The following is a 14,221-nucleotide window of genomic DNA, read 5'->3' on the forward strand; positions in this document are numbered from 1 at the left end:
AAAGGGCATTATTATTTCTGTAACAGCACCAATTGTGAACCTCTTTATACCTTGAAAAAAGAATTCCTAGTCTTGCAGAAAAAGAATACAAGAAAGAGACACTCAAAATTGAAACTATCTGGCAGAGAAGTGGATAGTGTGCGCATTGTGAAATCCTTATTATTATAGCATTAAAAGGAAGGTTTATACTCATTCTGCAAACTATTGGACACAAATTTTTAAAAGCACAGCAAAAGAGTTTATTAACTTGATACATACTGGCTATATTTTTCATCTTTCTATATTCCACCTTTCCATCAGAATTAGATCTCAGAACAATATCCTTACATGACAAAAAGTCATACATCTTGCCTTAATGGAGGCTGAAATGTGAAATGCATTTTATTCTCATTTAATAATCTGTTTCCAACTCCTTCTGCCCAAGACAAAAGAAAATCTTCATATTAACATCTGAATGTAGGATTGTGGTTAAGTTAGTTCAAAGAAGCCAAGATCTGTAAACTAGGTTCAAACCAGGGGTTGCTGAGTCTAGTTATACCTTTACTTTCTTGATAACTCAATATAGATACACATGCACAAAATTATTTAAAATGCTTTGTAAAATTACCTTCAGGCTGTGAGTATAAGGTATATATGAAACAAATGATTTTCATATTTAGACTTTGGTCCCAGCTTCAAGATCTCTCATTATGCATGTATAATGTGTATGCAAATACTGGTATTCTAAAAAAAAAAAAAAAAAGTAATGATCTCAAATCCAAAGACTTCTGGTCCTAGGCATTTTATTCATTTTATTTATTTACAGTATTTATATTCCGCCCTTCTCACCCCGAAGGGGACTCAGGGCGGATCACATTACACATATAAGGCAAACATTCAATAGAACAAAGACAAGACAAACATAGGCTCCGAGCTGGCCTTGAACTCATGACCTCTTGGTCAGAGTGATTTGTTGCAGCTGGCTGCAGCTGGCTGGCTGCTCACCAGCCTGCGCCACAGCCTGGGCCTTTTGTATAAGGGATACTCAGCCCTTATTAAGGTTTGCTTAATCTGTCCCCAATTTCTTGTAGAACTTACAAAACCTTTGGCATGACTTTGTGTCATAGGTTACACTGTTAGATGTTATAGGAATGGCAAGAGGCTTGTTTAATCTGAATAATCAAAGAGAAGACCCTTCCCCACATTTTGCTTTTTAACTAGGTTAAATGTCTTATGGCACCAGGCATTGAGGCCACCCTTCTTTGGCAAGATCAAACTAAATGTTCTGAATGTGTCTCCAAGAGAACCCCATCAGATAAAAATGGGAGGCATTTTTGAGCCACTGAATCTCATTAGTTAATGTGGCTCTTTACATTTTAGCCTGAAAATTGGTTTAAGATTTATGTCTTACATCTTTGGCTGTGCGCTGCTGTTTAAGTGTGGTTACTGGTGTGCTTCAATTAATTACTTTGATGGGTGATTTATGTTGTACCGTGCTTCAAGCACTTTGAAAGTAGAGAATGAGACCAGTAGCTTTTTATACACAAATCGTTACTGTGTTGCAGTGGGGAATAGTCTTCTGTATTCTCCTGAACTCCTCAAAAGCCCTGCAAGTTTTATATCTAGGCATTAGTAGAGACATACATATATGCATAATTGCAGATGAGGTTCTTGTTTTTGGTACTGCTAACATGGTTATCCCTCTGGAAATAGCTATAGCATAAGGTTCTATATTTATCCAGTGGGATTGGAAATCCATTCCAAAGAAACGTGCCCAGAAAAAGAGAGATAACATCTTTCTAACCAAATGCAAACAGCAGGATGTCATTCCTAAAGAACTGAAGGTGAAAAGTCAGTTATTTATTGCCTAAATGGTACAGGATTGTAGTGACAGATTGCACACATTGTTTTTAACTTTCTCAAAAGAAGAAGAATAATAATAATAATAATAATAATAATAATAATAATAATAATAACAACAACAACAACAACAACCTGCTTTGATTGAAGTAAAAAATCAGAAACTCCTCAAAGCACAGCAGACAAAAAACCAGTACAAGAAAACCACACTACAAACTAGAGCTGACAGCTGGCACAACAAAACACTGCATGGAAAGTTCCTTGACAAAATTGAAGGAAAAGCTGATAAGGAGAAGACCTGGCTATGGCTCATGAATGGGACCCTGAAGAAGGAGACAGAAGGCCTGATCCTTGCAGCCCAGGAGCAAGCCATCAGGACAAATGCAATTAAGTCAAGATCGAAAAATCAGCTGATGACCCAGACTCTGCAGACTCTGCAAGGAAACCGATGAAACCATTGATCATATCCTCAACTGCTGTAAGAAAATCGCACAGACAGACTACAAACAGAGGCACAACTATGTGGCCCAAATGATTCATTGGAACTTATGCTTTAAGTACCACCTCCCTGCAGTAAAGAACTGGTGGGATCACAAACCTGCAAAAGTATTGGAAAATGAGCACGCAAAGATACTGTGGGACTTCCGAATCCAGACTGACAAAGTTCTGGAACACAACACACCAGAAAAAGGTTTGGATCATTGATGTTGCCATTCCAGGTGACAGTCGCATTGACGAAAAACAACAGGAAAAACTCAACTGCTATCAGGACCTCAAGATTGAACTTCAAAGACTCTGACAGAAACCAGTGCAGGTGGTCCCGGTGGTGATGGGCACACTGGGTGCCGTGCCAAAAGATCTCAGCCGGCATTTGGAAACAATAGACACTGACAAAATTACGATCTGCCAACTCCAAAAGGCCACCCTACTGGGATCTGCGCGCACCATCCGAAAATACATCACACAGTCCTAGACATTTGGGAAGTGTTCGACTTGTGATTTTGTGATACGAAATCCAGTATATCTATCTTGTTTGCTGTGTCATACAATAATAATAATAGAAGGTTCTGTAATTTATAGTTGTATTAAAAAGCTATTTTCCAGTTTTGTAAGACTCTTGAGGTGTCCTCATCCTCTTGGAGTGGGCAGGACTAAGAGCATGTGGCAAGACCAGATCAAAGTGGATGGTGCAAGTATATTTTTTATTTATTTGGACATCAGCCCATTAAACATACAAAGTGTAACTCAATCTTTGGTAATTTTGACTGCAATCCTGTTAGTACATAAATGCTAAGAGCTGTGCTACTTTCATAAGTAGCAAAGGAAAGGAGAGAGAACCTGTCAGCTCCAAGCAACCTATTTCTCCAGTGCTTTCCTTTCTCCATGGCCACTGGGCCTTCATCAGCCCTTCTCTACCATCATCTTCTGCACACCAGTATGGTTACACCAGCATAGGACACCATTTTCATTCTGGCCTCTGACATCAAATTAGGAGCAGATTTCTATCCTTTTCTGGAAAAAGTGGCTCTTGCTTTGAACTCTTCCCTCCATGTTCATTTGTTCCACAATAGAAAAACTTCAGTAAAGAAAATTGACCCTATAAAGCAGATTGTATGAACTTTCCATTTCCTGAAGGAATAAATATGCTGACAGGCCCTAGGCATGTTTGTTTCCTCTTCATTCCCTCCCTCCATTTTCTAAAGCAGTTTTCAGCAGGAGCTTCTTCCAGCTGTCTCCAGCTGTGTGATCAACTCCCTTTGACAGAACTTGTTCTTTTTAACCTTGGCACACCAAATAAACAACATCTCGGATAAAGACAAATAGCCATTATTCTGGAATTAACACTTTAACTATTGCCTATTGCTGTCTGACGACTCAGATACAATTAGGGTAAGGGCAAATTGATAAAACTGGATCTAGAGGGATGCACAGTTCCTATCCCTGCTTTGAAAAATATCTCCTACCTGGAAATTTAGACAAATAGAAGTTAATGCCATCCACCCTCATGATTTCCTGGAGATAGATTATGCTGAGAGATGAAAATTAAAGGTCATCACAATATAGGGAACTTGCACCAATTTGATTGATTGATTGATTTTTTCCCTTCCATTCCCCGCCTTTCTTTAAACAAAGGACCCATGATAGATTAGGTTGATACCCACTGTCAGCCACAATGATGAGGCCCATCTCAAAGTGTAACAAATGTTAATTAAATAAAATATACTATGCCAAGGAGATTAGGCAATCACTTAAAGTAATCTGCATACAGTTATGATTCAAAAATATATTAGACAATCAGAACATTTTATCCTAACAGGAAAATCTTTCAAAGATCCTATTGCTTTCGAGATAATCTTTTCATTCACTTCGGATTCCATGATGGAAATAAATCCCTATCAGGGAGAGCCGTTGCCGTACAAGGAGAGCCGTTGCTGTACAAGGAGAGCCGTTGCCGTAATCTGACACTACAAAGATTTGTTATCCTGGTTGAAATGATGGGAATTGTAATGCAACATAAATGAACTGGTTAGATTGGGGATGGCTGATGTGTAGCACACTTGGTTGAAACAGAATGCACCCATATTCATGCACCCATTTTACCCTTTTAGGAACCCTAAAAATAATTTTCGATTCTCATGGAGGCTCTCCAAAAAAATATTTTATATAATTATTTATAGCTAAGGGGGAGCATCATAGTCTTGCAGAGAGCCAGGGAAGTCAGATTGAAAAGCCCTGTTTTAGATGTTGTTGAACTATCACTCCAGCATTCCCCTAATTTTCAGCAGTGAGTGCCACACAATGTGCCACACAATTTTGGCTCAGGTTTAGAGAATGAAGGACCGGAAATGCTGTGAAAGGTCTGTAAATTGTATTTGTTGGGGTTTCACTCCAGCCCCCCCCCCCCAAATACCAAGATCCCTTTATATACAACAGCATAGTTAAACGATTTCTCTCTCTCTCTCTCTTTTTTTTTTTACTTAGCTACTTTATATCCTTTATTCTTTCTCCAATAAGATATAATATATTTGTTTTGGTTTCTTTGGAATAGCTTACAACTTAATAGCAGTAAATCCTTTGGATTGGACGCCTCCCACCTCCACCCAGTGGCTTGCTGTAAACTATCATTGCCCCAGAGAGGACAATTTTATTTCTAGGTTGGCAGTGGAGGGCAGAGGACCAGTGACCTGTTTCAAGGAGCTGGATTGAACCCAAAGGTCTCTGGAGGCATTGGGAGTAGTGAAATCCATTTAGCATTCACAGCAGTACTCTGAGCTTTATGCCTCATAATCTTTCACTCCTTCATTTCACCTGCCATGTCGAAGAATCAAGCCATTATTTCTGTTGCTTGCCTTTATTTGCCCCTGCTATTTTTCTTTACATGACCTGTGCTTTCTCTGACAGCATGTTCAATCATTCTTAGCTTTCCCAAGGGCGGAGGCAGAGGAACAGGAAAGAAACCTTCAGCTCTTCAAAAGCCTTCTTTCTGATCTTCACACTCTGTGGATCTGATCTGGTTTTGCAATTTTCAGGAGCTGTTGCATTTTGGCACGGATAGTAGTTGTTATGTTGCTCTTTACCTATATATCTGTAAGCTCACTCTAACAGGAACCAGGGGAGATGTCGAGAATAAATCACATGCCTATTAAAAAGGTATGAGACCTGTTGGCGCAGGCAGAAATATTTTGACAGGTTAAAATGAACAAATGCAGAATTTTGACACTGGTAGTTCTAACCTCCCTGTACATTTATAGACTCCCATTTCAATTTGGCTGGCAAACAATCCTTCCACGTTAGCTCTACAATCTTTGTCCTTCACAGAGTTCTTTTAGGGTAGGGTCAAAGTTACTGGCCATGCTAGCTAGCAATTCTAAGAGGTATCACCCCCAAAAGTAACCTTTCCCAATTCTCTGTGGGAAGATCTTTGCCAAGGCTTATTGGATCTTTCCCTGACATAAATCCCAGGGCTTTCTAATGTGTCTAACTTCTGTTTAGCTCTGTCTTATGTGGAAAGATATTTATAGAAATGTCTTCTCAATAGTGTGCCCACCATTATTGATCTTATCTAGGAGATCTTGATGAATGTTCATGTAACTCAGAATGATTGAAGCAAACTCAAACTGATGATGTTTGACTGCAGCTCCCAGCATTCTTATGTAATCAAGAAGGATGCGCTTTAGCCAGCCTTCACATAACTCCTGTTTACTGACTCAACTTCTGTCATTTCACATTCCACGTACTTTTCTGCCATCAGTTAATTTGCTTCATGTTGTCTAATATATAGTAGCTTTTATGCGATAATTTATGTTATGATTTTAGCTGGTAATTATGGAAAGTGGATATAGTTTAAATTAAAAAAGAGCAAAATAGTGAGCCTTTTCTGCCTTGCCTTGCTTTGCTGTTTATTGTCCTCTGTGGCTGTACACTTCAAAGTGAGATTGTATTTTGGTTATTGATTGTGCCTTCCTTATCAGGTGGTATTGATGTATTAATATTTTCACCATGCTGCATTTACTGCAAATTAGTTGATATTCATTTGAAGGTCTAATTATGTGTTCAACATGACCTTGTTGGGTCTGAAAAGGTGAGAGCCGAGAGGGCTCACCTAGAATCTGCACTCCAGTGTTCTTGTTAATGCCTATCATTTCCTGTGTTGATAAGTAAGGCCTAAAGCTTCTGTTTCAAGATTAGTCTTGGTGTGATTCTTATAAAACAGTATTTTCATTTTTTGGGTGCTTTTGCTTGGGTTGAAGTGTCTTTCGTTTTATGCTATCAGCATGGAAAACTGAGATGATGGGGTTGTTTTGGCAGCAGCTGGAGAGTTTGCATATAGGTGTTTTCTTCCACCATTTTTAGTCATATGTGAATAGGTTGAATGTCTCCGTGTCATTTATATGGTTCTAAGATATGGAGTAAGCTGAATTGTTTTTTAAATATGTACTGAGCTTTCTAACAGCAAGCTTCTTTCAGTTCGAGATTTTGTCCCTATACACTTCTAAGGCTGTCCCAGCTAGGCTTTCTTTATTGGGATCATTATCAAATACATTTTGTTTATGTTTTGATCTGACTTTCATGTGCTTTGGATTTGATGCCATGTGGCTTTGCTTATATCAGTATCTATGAAAATGTTCACAACTTAGTAATATTTGTTGTGTGCTTCCAAGTTGACTCTGACCTGTGTGGTGGCCTTACATGGTTTTGTTGGCAAGGTTTTTGCAGAGGCTTGTCAGTGACTCTCTCTGAACCTAAAAGAGTATGAGTTGCCCAAGGTCACATATGGGTTTTCCATAGCTCAGTAGGGGTTTAAATCATTGTCTATTACTCCAACCAGTGTACCACACTAACTGTCTGTTCACAACTACTCTGGAGCAAATGATTGGTTAAAATAGATAACATTTATTTAAGAACATTTCCAGCATCAGTGTTGTTACCCCCCCCCCCCAAAAAAAAAACCAAACAAACACACACACACACACACACACACATTACTCCTGTTACTATCCCTCTATATATTCTTATGTGTCCGTCTTTTTTTTTTCAGGTTCAGATGCTGAGCAGGATGCTGCTGTCAAACTTGCCCAAGAACGAGCAGAAATCGTTGCCAAGTATGACAGAGTAAGTGTCTGTAGTTCTTGAACATCCTTGCAATTCTTCTTTGTTTTGTTAGGTGATTAGCAATTGCCCCAAGTGAGGACTGGCAAAGATATGTTTCTGTACAATGCTCACCTACTGCTTTTGCAAAGTTCTTAGACATCATTGTAAATGACATGTGGTATTTTCTAACTTGGCTATTATGCAAGCATGTTTTTCTAGATGTAAAGGAGGAAAACTTTGATGGAAAGTCAATCCAGTTCTATAGAGGAGATCTATACTTTCTATAGTAAGATGAAGTCTAAGGGAAACCTGACTTTTTTGACGGAAACATAAGAATTAACTTGTTGGATCATACAAGAGGTCCCTTAAATGCTCTATTTTATGTCTAGCAGTAGTCAGGCAAATGTTTCTAAGAAAACATGATATGGGTTTTACAATAATATTATGATTGTTAGTTGAACCTATCTTGTAGTTGGAAGTTCCATCCAGCTAATATAACTAATATCCATTATTTCGTAGAGTTCTCATTCATTAATCAGCTGTTAATGGTGTCACTTTTTAAAAGTTCAACTTTTAGTTGAGCCTGGGAGGTATAATTACTGATGGGCAAATGGTATAACTAATTGTGGTGGTGTTTAATAGTGCTTAAACAGTAGAAAAAATGGTATTGTAGGCATCATGCTTTGCTAAGGAACATAACAGGTATGGGCTGCTGTTTACTGGAATGCTTTTCCTATGCTGGGCATTTATTTTAGTTTCTGTTGAAAAAGTAGGAAACAAAATTTAACTGCTTAAACAGCTAAAACAGGAAATTTATGTGTAATTGTGACATTTTAAATCCGTCTACCCTCTCTCCAACATACTTCATCATATTGTAACAAATGAATCCTTGCTCATCTTCATTATGTGTTTTCTACAGGGACGGGAAGGCGTGCAGATCGAGCCTTGGGAAGATGCAGACTACCTCCTTTACAAAGTCACAGATCGATTTGGTTTCTTGCAGTAAGTTGACAAGAACGCTTGACAAGAGAATGACACTGAAAATTTGTCACTTGCATTTTTTATTTCCATTTCAGTATGCTTGTTTGGTCAAAGTATTGACCGCTTACTTTGAGCAGAATTGCTTTGCAAATAGAATTTTGTTCGCTGAATAAAATTTAAATGGCGTTGCACAGGGCTTTTCATTTATTTATATTCTGCACTTTTCTTTCTCAATAATGTGAAATCGATCTGTACTTGGTAATAGCAGAAGTAGCAGAGCTTTGTGAATCACGTGTGTAAAAGCAACAGTGCTCTGTAACAAAATGTGGGTCACTGTGGTATTCTGTGGAAATTAAAAGAACCATTCTTAAAAGATAAGCAGCAAGGTTTGCTTCTAGAGTATAACTGCTATTCTTTTTCTCTCCAAAGAAAAATAGCTTTTTAGTCATATTGGTTATAAGTTCTATGCAGCTAAATTTTTACATTGTATCTGCCATTAGGTATAGAAAAGGATTAATGGAAAACGGCACCCCTTTACTTTCTAAAGGCCACAGTTACAAACGCATTGCTTTCAGTTGCCTAATCCAGATTAAGAACCATAGAATCATAAAATCGTAGAGTTGGAAGAGACCTCATGGGCCATCCAGTCCAACCCCCTGCAAGAAGCAGGGGGACCCATAAGAACCCAGTCCACCTTCTCTTCCTGTCTGCTGTACTTCTTCTGTAGCTTGTTCTAATTATGATATAGCGTTTTTCCTACATTCATACTAACTGGATGCCAACCAGAGGTCAGTTCAAACTTTGTATGATTGGGCAATCCTGCTTATCGGCTACTCTGAAAGCTGGCCTGTATGTGACAAAGCACTGTGGTTAAGCAAACTATAGTACTAAGGGGGAAGCCACTTTGAAAGAAGATAAGATGTAAGCCAAATACATCATAGTTTCTCAACAATCTTTAAAGCTTTCACTTGGAAGCAAGAAAATGCAGTCAGAGCTGTAGCTGTGACTAATGAGTCTAGAAAGTTTTAAAATGCCATTGATGGTTCAAGTGAGCACCTCATTAGTTAGCTCCTGGCCAGGGTGAAAGTTTCCTTTCACCATGATCTAAAACTATTTCAGTCTGATGTCTGCATGCAAAAGGAAGTATGGTAGATAAGGGGCAAGTCCTCAGTCCAACCTACAATACCTATACTTGGTAAAGAAAACATATTTTGCAAGTTTTCATGGCCAGTGTTTGGAGCTTTGGAGGTGTTGAATTTTCTTTAACAGATCATACAGTTTGACCAAAAAATTATCTGAGTCAGCTGGATATTTATGAAATCACATAATGATAAGCTTCTACATGTCTACATATGAACTACAGTTGAACTACAGTTTCATCTGCACTAAGCTCTGAAAAACATGGCTTCCTTCGGATGTTGGAGGGCTGAAATTTCCCCATGCCTTGTCTTACAGTATTTGTTGTGACTGGCAGTAGTTTTTCAGAGTGCCTCTGGGTGAGATCTTGTTCAGTGGTGATGCCAATATTGCACCTGGGATCCTGTGAGTGCAAAGCACAGGCTCTACTGCACAGCCATGTTCCTTCTCCACTGTACTTGTGTAGCGGACACATCTGGCTGAACAATACAATGTATTGCATTGTTTAGTGTCTTTTCATTTAAAGAGATGACAGTGAGGAGTTCTTTTGTTGTCTATTTAACCAAGGCCAAATCGTAAGTAGAGAGCTTATCTAACATTTTAATAAAGAGACTATACAGCATCGTGTGTGGAGGCTGTAAGACAGCATCTTCTGAGTATTTTCAGGAGAACCTCTGCTTTTAATAGTACACATTTCGCAAAAAAAAGTTAGCACAGTATATCTGTGAATATTAGTGGGAAGCAATTGGGAATTTGCCATAGCCACTTGGTTAGTTTGTCAACAGGGAAAAAAATAGGAACAGGAGGGATGCGTTTCATCCCCCACAGGGAGATCTATGGAACCACCATGGGTGATGTTTATGCAGGACGCTCATACTTCCTCCCACATCATTTCAGTAGTATGTCTAAGGTCACCCATATATCAGTAAGTATACATTTCTTCTGTGGGATTGCAGCAAACCTTCAGGGTCAAAACCGAAGACTAGAATAAGGAAGTTATTAGGTAAGCTCCTAGTAATTATGCAGAAACTTAATAATAAGCTATTTAAACATTGAAAAATAGCTCCTTTGGATTCTCAAGGATATAAACCAAGATTGGACATCTTGGCTAGGAATATGCATTAGCCCACTGGGATATCAAGAGTAGGGAGGTGGGGTGCAGGTGCCCTGTAGAGGGCATGGGACATTTTTAGCCGTTTTAGATCAGGCAAAACCTTTTAAAAATATGTTGCTGAAAAGCAGGATTTGACCATTCTGATATGAAATAACAGTGGAAGTATTTGTTTGTATCCAGCCGTTTTCCCAATTTGGCACTCAAGAAAGCTTACCATGTATTTTTTAAAAATAGACAAAAGTTCACAGAACAGTGAAAAATTAATTAAACTATATAAAAAGTTAAAACTATTTGAACATGTGAACCATGAATACCAGAAGAGCAAAACAAAATAACAAATTGAAAATCTAACATATGTGGTCCATTCTGTCCAAGTAATGCCACAGGAAAGTCTTCACCTGTTTCTTTCCATAAAGTAGGGAGGGTGCCAGTCTAGCCTCTCTAGGAACGGAGATCCAGAGCCTATGGGCAACCACAGAGACAGTCTTCTTCTATGTTCCCACCAAATATACCAGTGAGGATTATGGGGGGAGAGAAAAAAAGCCTCCTCTAGATATCATGGGCAGGTTTATCAGGAAGATACAGTCCTTCAAATAACCTGAATCAGGTTGTATGGGACTTAATAGGTACATTCTCTTGTTCTTCCGTGTACATTCTCTTGTTCTTCCGTGTTTTTTTGTTCATTGTTTCCTTATTGTTTTTATTGTGCCAGTTCCAGCAGCTCTCTATTTTGATCTAGTGCATCTCTATTAAAAGCAGCAGAAAGCAATTTGGATTGTGGAAACACCCTTTGCTAGTCATTTGACACACTGTACTTCCTCTTGTGTAAATTTTTGGGAAACGGGCATAACAGTAAAAAGTTTATCTCACTCCAAACCTCATGTACAATATGCCTGAGTGCTGATGAATTTCATAGAAGTGTTTGCTGGTATGCACAGTGGTGTAGTGTTGTGATTATTGGTCGTAACAATCTATCTACAGTAATTTTATTTATGTTTATAACTTAGTGCCTTAAAAAGTTTAAAGCACCTCACATTGTCTATTCTATTGTAATACTTTCAGTCTCCCAGGTGCATAGGTTATTTTAAATGGAACATCCCTTATCCAGAATTCCAAAATCCCTAAAATTGTCCAGATGGGATACTGAGATAGTTATACCTTTGCTTTCTGAAGGTTCGATGTACATAAACTGTTCTATGCACAAAATTATTAAAAGTATTGTATAAAATTATCTTGAAACTATGTGTATAAAGTATATATGAAACAGAGGTAAATTTGTGTTTAGATTTTGGTCTCATATCCAACATACCTCATTAGGTATGTAGAAATAGAGAAATATTCCAAAATCTGAAATCTAGAAACTATATCCGTTTGTCATTCTAGATCAGGGGTGGGAAAAGTTTGGGCTATGTGTAGCTTCTGCAGACTCATTTCGTGGCTCTTAAATTCTTCCCCTCAGGAAATCACTGAATATAGAATGGAAGTACTCAACACAGAGGTCTATTATGGTTTCTTCCTCTTCATGCAGTTTACAGTAAGCTATGGTTTAGAAGAATGTCTGATTGTGGTCCATGAAGCCACATCTTTTCTGCTTGAGGAACTGATCCAGTGAAACCTCCTCATTTCAAGGAAGTAGAATCAGAGCGATGGGCAAGGCAAGGTAGACAAACTGTCAGGGAACCAATTGGGAACAGCCATGTTCTATATACAAAGACATGGAAATATCACGTAGTCCTTTTGAAACCGGTCTTCACCCCATGACGTCTATTCACTGGATCTTTCTAGAACCGAATACAGTAGAGTCTCACTTATCCAACATAAACGGGCCGTCCGAATGTTGGATAAGCGAATATGTTGGATAATAAGGAGGTATTAAGGAAGAGCCTATTAAACATCAAATTAGGTTATTATTTTACAAATGAAGCACCAAAAGATCATGTTATACAACAAATTTAACAGAAAAAGTAATTCAATACGCAGTAATGCTATGTAGAAATTACTGTATTTACGAATTTAGCACCAAAATATCACGATATATTGAAAACATTGACTAAAAAATGCGTTGGATAATCCAGAATGTTGAATAAGCGAGTGTTGGATAAGTGAGATTCTACTATACTTGGAAATCACATTGGGCAGCATTTGTGGTGTATGTCTGGTGCATGTGGATACTTTGAAAGTTATTAACTCTCAAAGTGCATTTGTGTGTCCACTGCATACAAAGTTATTGGACTGATACATCATCATTTCTCACAACTGGCTGCATTTCTTAGATTTCCCAGCAGTTACAATACAGCAGGAAGGCCAGCTCTGCGGTACATTGCCTGAGAAATACAGGAGAGATCAATTCTTATCTTTAAAACTATTGTGGAACTTGCATTGCAGTGATAATTAGTTCTCAAGCTCCATGTGTATAAGCATTCTAATTTAAAGAGTTTTTTAAGCTAATCTGTTATTTGCTGTTGTATATAACTGGCTGCTGCAGTATTATCAAATATTAAAATTTAATTTTGCAACAGTGCTCAATTGGAGCGTGCTGTTTGGCCAAGGAGTTGTCTTATCATATTTACAACCTGGTTTAAAAGCGGACCTGTGAATTACATTGCTGGAACTAAGATTGTTAAGTAGGTCAGTTATATTTGGTGTTAAAATGAAGAGATCTATTATGCTAATAGTATGTCACCATTGCAAAGTAAAGTACTCATAAGTCAAGTACTAAAATTAGATACAGTCAAGCTGGTTGCTTTGTGCTTCCCTTAATATTCTGCTTAATGATCTTTAGATTAGTACGTCCCATTGCTCAAATTAGTTAATGTCCAGGAGGAGAAAGAAACAGTTCCTGTCTTTTCTTTAGGACTATCACCTTTATGGGGATTATTTCTCCATGCTGTGAGATACTGCTGATGTTGCCTCTTTAAAACCTTCATGTGGTTCAAAAATAAGCCCAGATACATCATTTTTGTGGAAAAATAGAGAAGGTCTGTTGCTTAACAGGATGCAAAAGAGATGCGATGTTACATTTCTGTTTCTGTCATGTTTTCCTATAGGGTTTTTTATATTCTAAGCTTGCCATATTTAATAGATGCCTAATTCTCCTGGTTACTTTCATTTTCTCAAAAGTTCTAGTGACCTGGGCTGCTTCCACTCTTCAAGGCTCTTGTCCTAACCCTTCCTTCCACCTAGTAGAATCAATAAGTAGATCTGTTTATGTTCACTAATTATAAATATGAAAGTACAGATAATTAAATAGCTCCAAAACTGCAGAATTAAACTCTTCGTCCAGTATCCAAAGAGGAGTAAATGCTAGTGTATAACCAGTGTATATGTAGTCATGTGAGGCTTCAGTACTGCTACTACAAATAGTTATCCCCAAGCCATTATGAACCTTACTTTTCATACTTAAACAGGTTTTGCTAAATTATTCTCCTTTTTTTTGTTTCCCTCTAGACTGGAACTGTAACACTCGGCAGTTTGCCCTTACGTCGGGTGGGCAAATACTTTTGGGGCCTTTCAGGGATCATTCTCTCACTATATGTCCTGAAATACCATCTAGGGAGT

General features: G+C 38.1%; 1 protein-coding gene across 9 annotated transcripts in view; it reads left to right on the plus strand.

Moving 5' to 3' along the window:
- usp6nl (USP6 N-terminal like) overlaps positions 1–14,221 on the plus strand; it is a 170,847-nt gene that overhangs the window by 105,885 nt on the left and 50,741 nt on the right. For all 9 annotated transcript variants that reach the window (XM_008110321.3, XM_008110318.3, XM_062983247.1 and 6 more), the window contains 2 exons: positions 7,379–7,452; positions 8,351–8,433. In XM_008110321.3, the coding sequence (XP_008108528.1) occupies positions 7,379–7,452; positions 8,351–8,433 (157 nt within the window). The remainder of the gene's footprint in view (positions 1–7,378; positions 7,453–8,350; positions 8,434–14,221) is intronic.

The sequence above is a fragment of the Anolis carolinensis genome, chromosome 5 (genome assembly GCF_035594765.1).
Source record: "Anolis carolinensis isolate JA03-04 chromosome 5, rAnoCar3.1.pri, whole genome shotgun sequence".
Taxonomy (NCBI): Eukaryota; Metazoa; Chordata; class Lepidosauria; order Squamata; family Dactyloidae; genus Anolis; species Anolis carolinensis.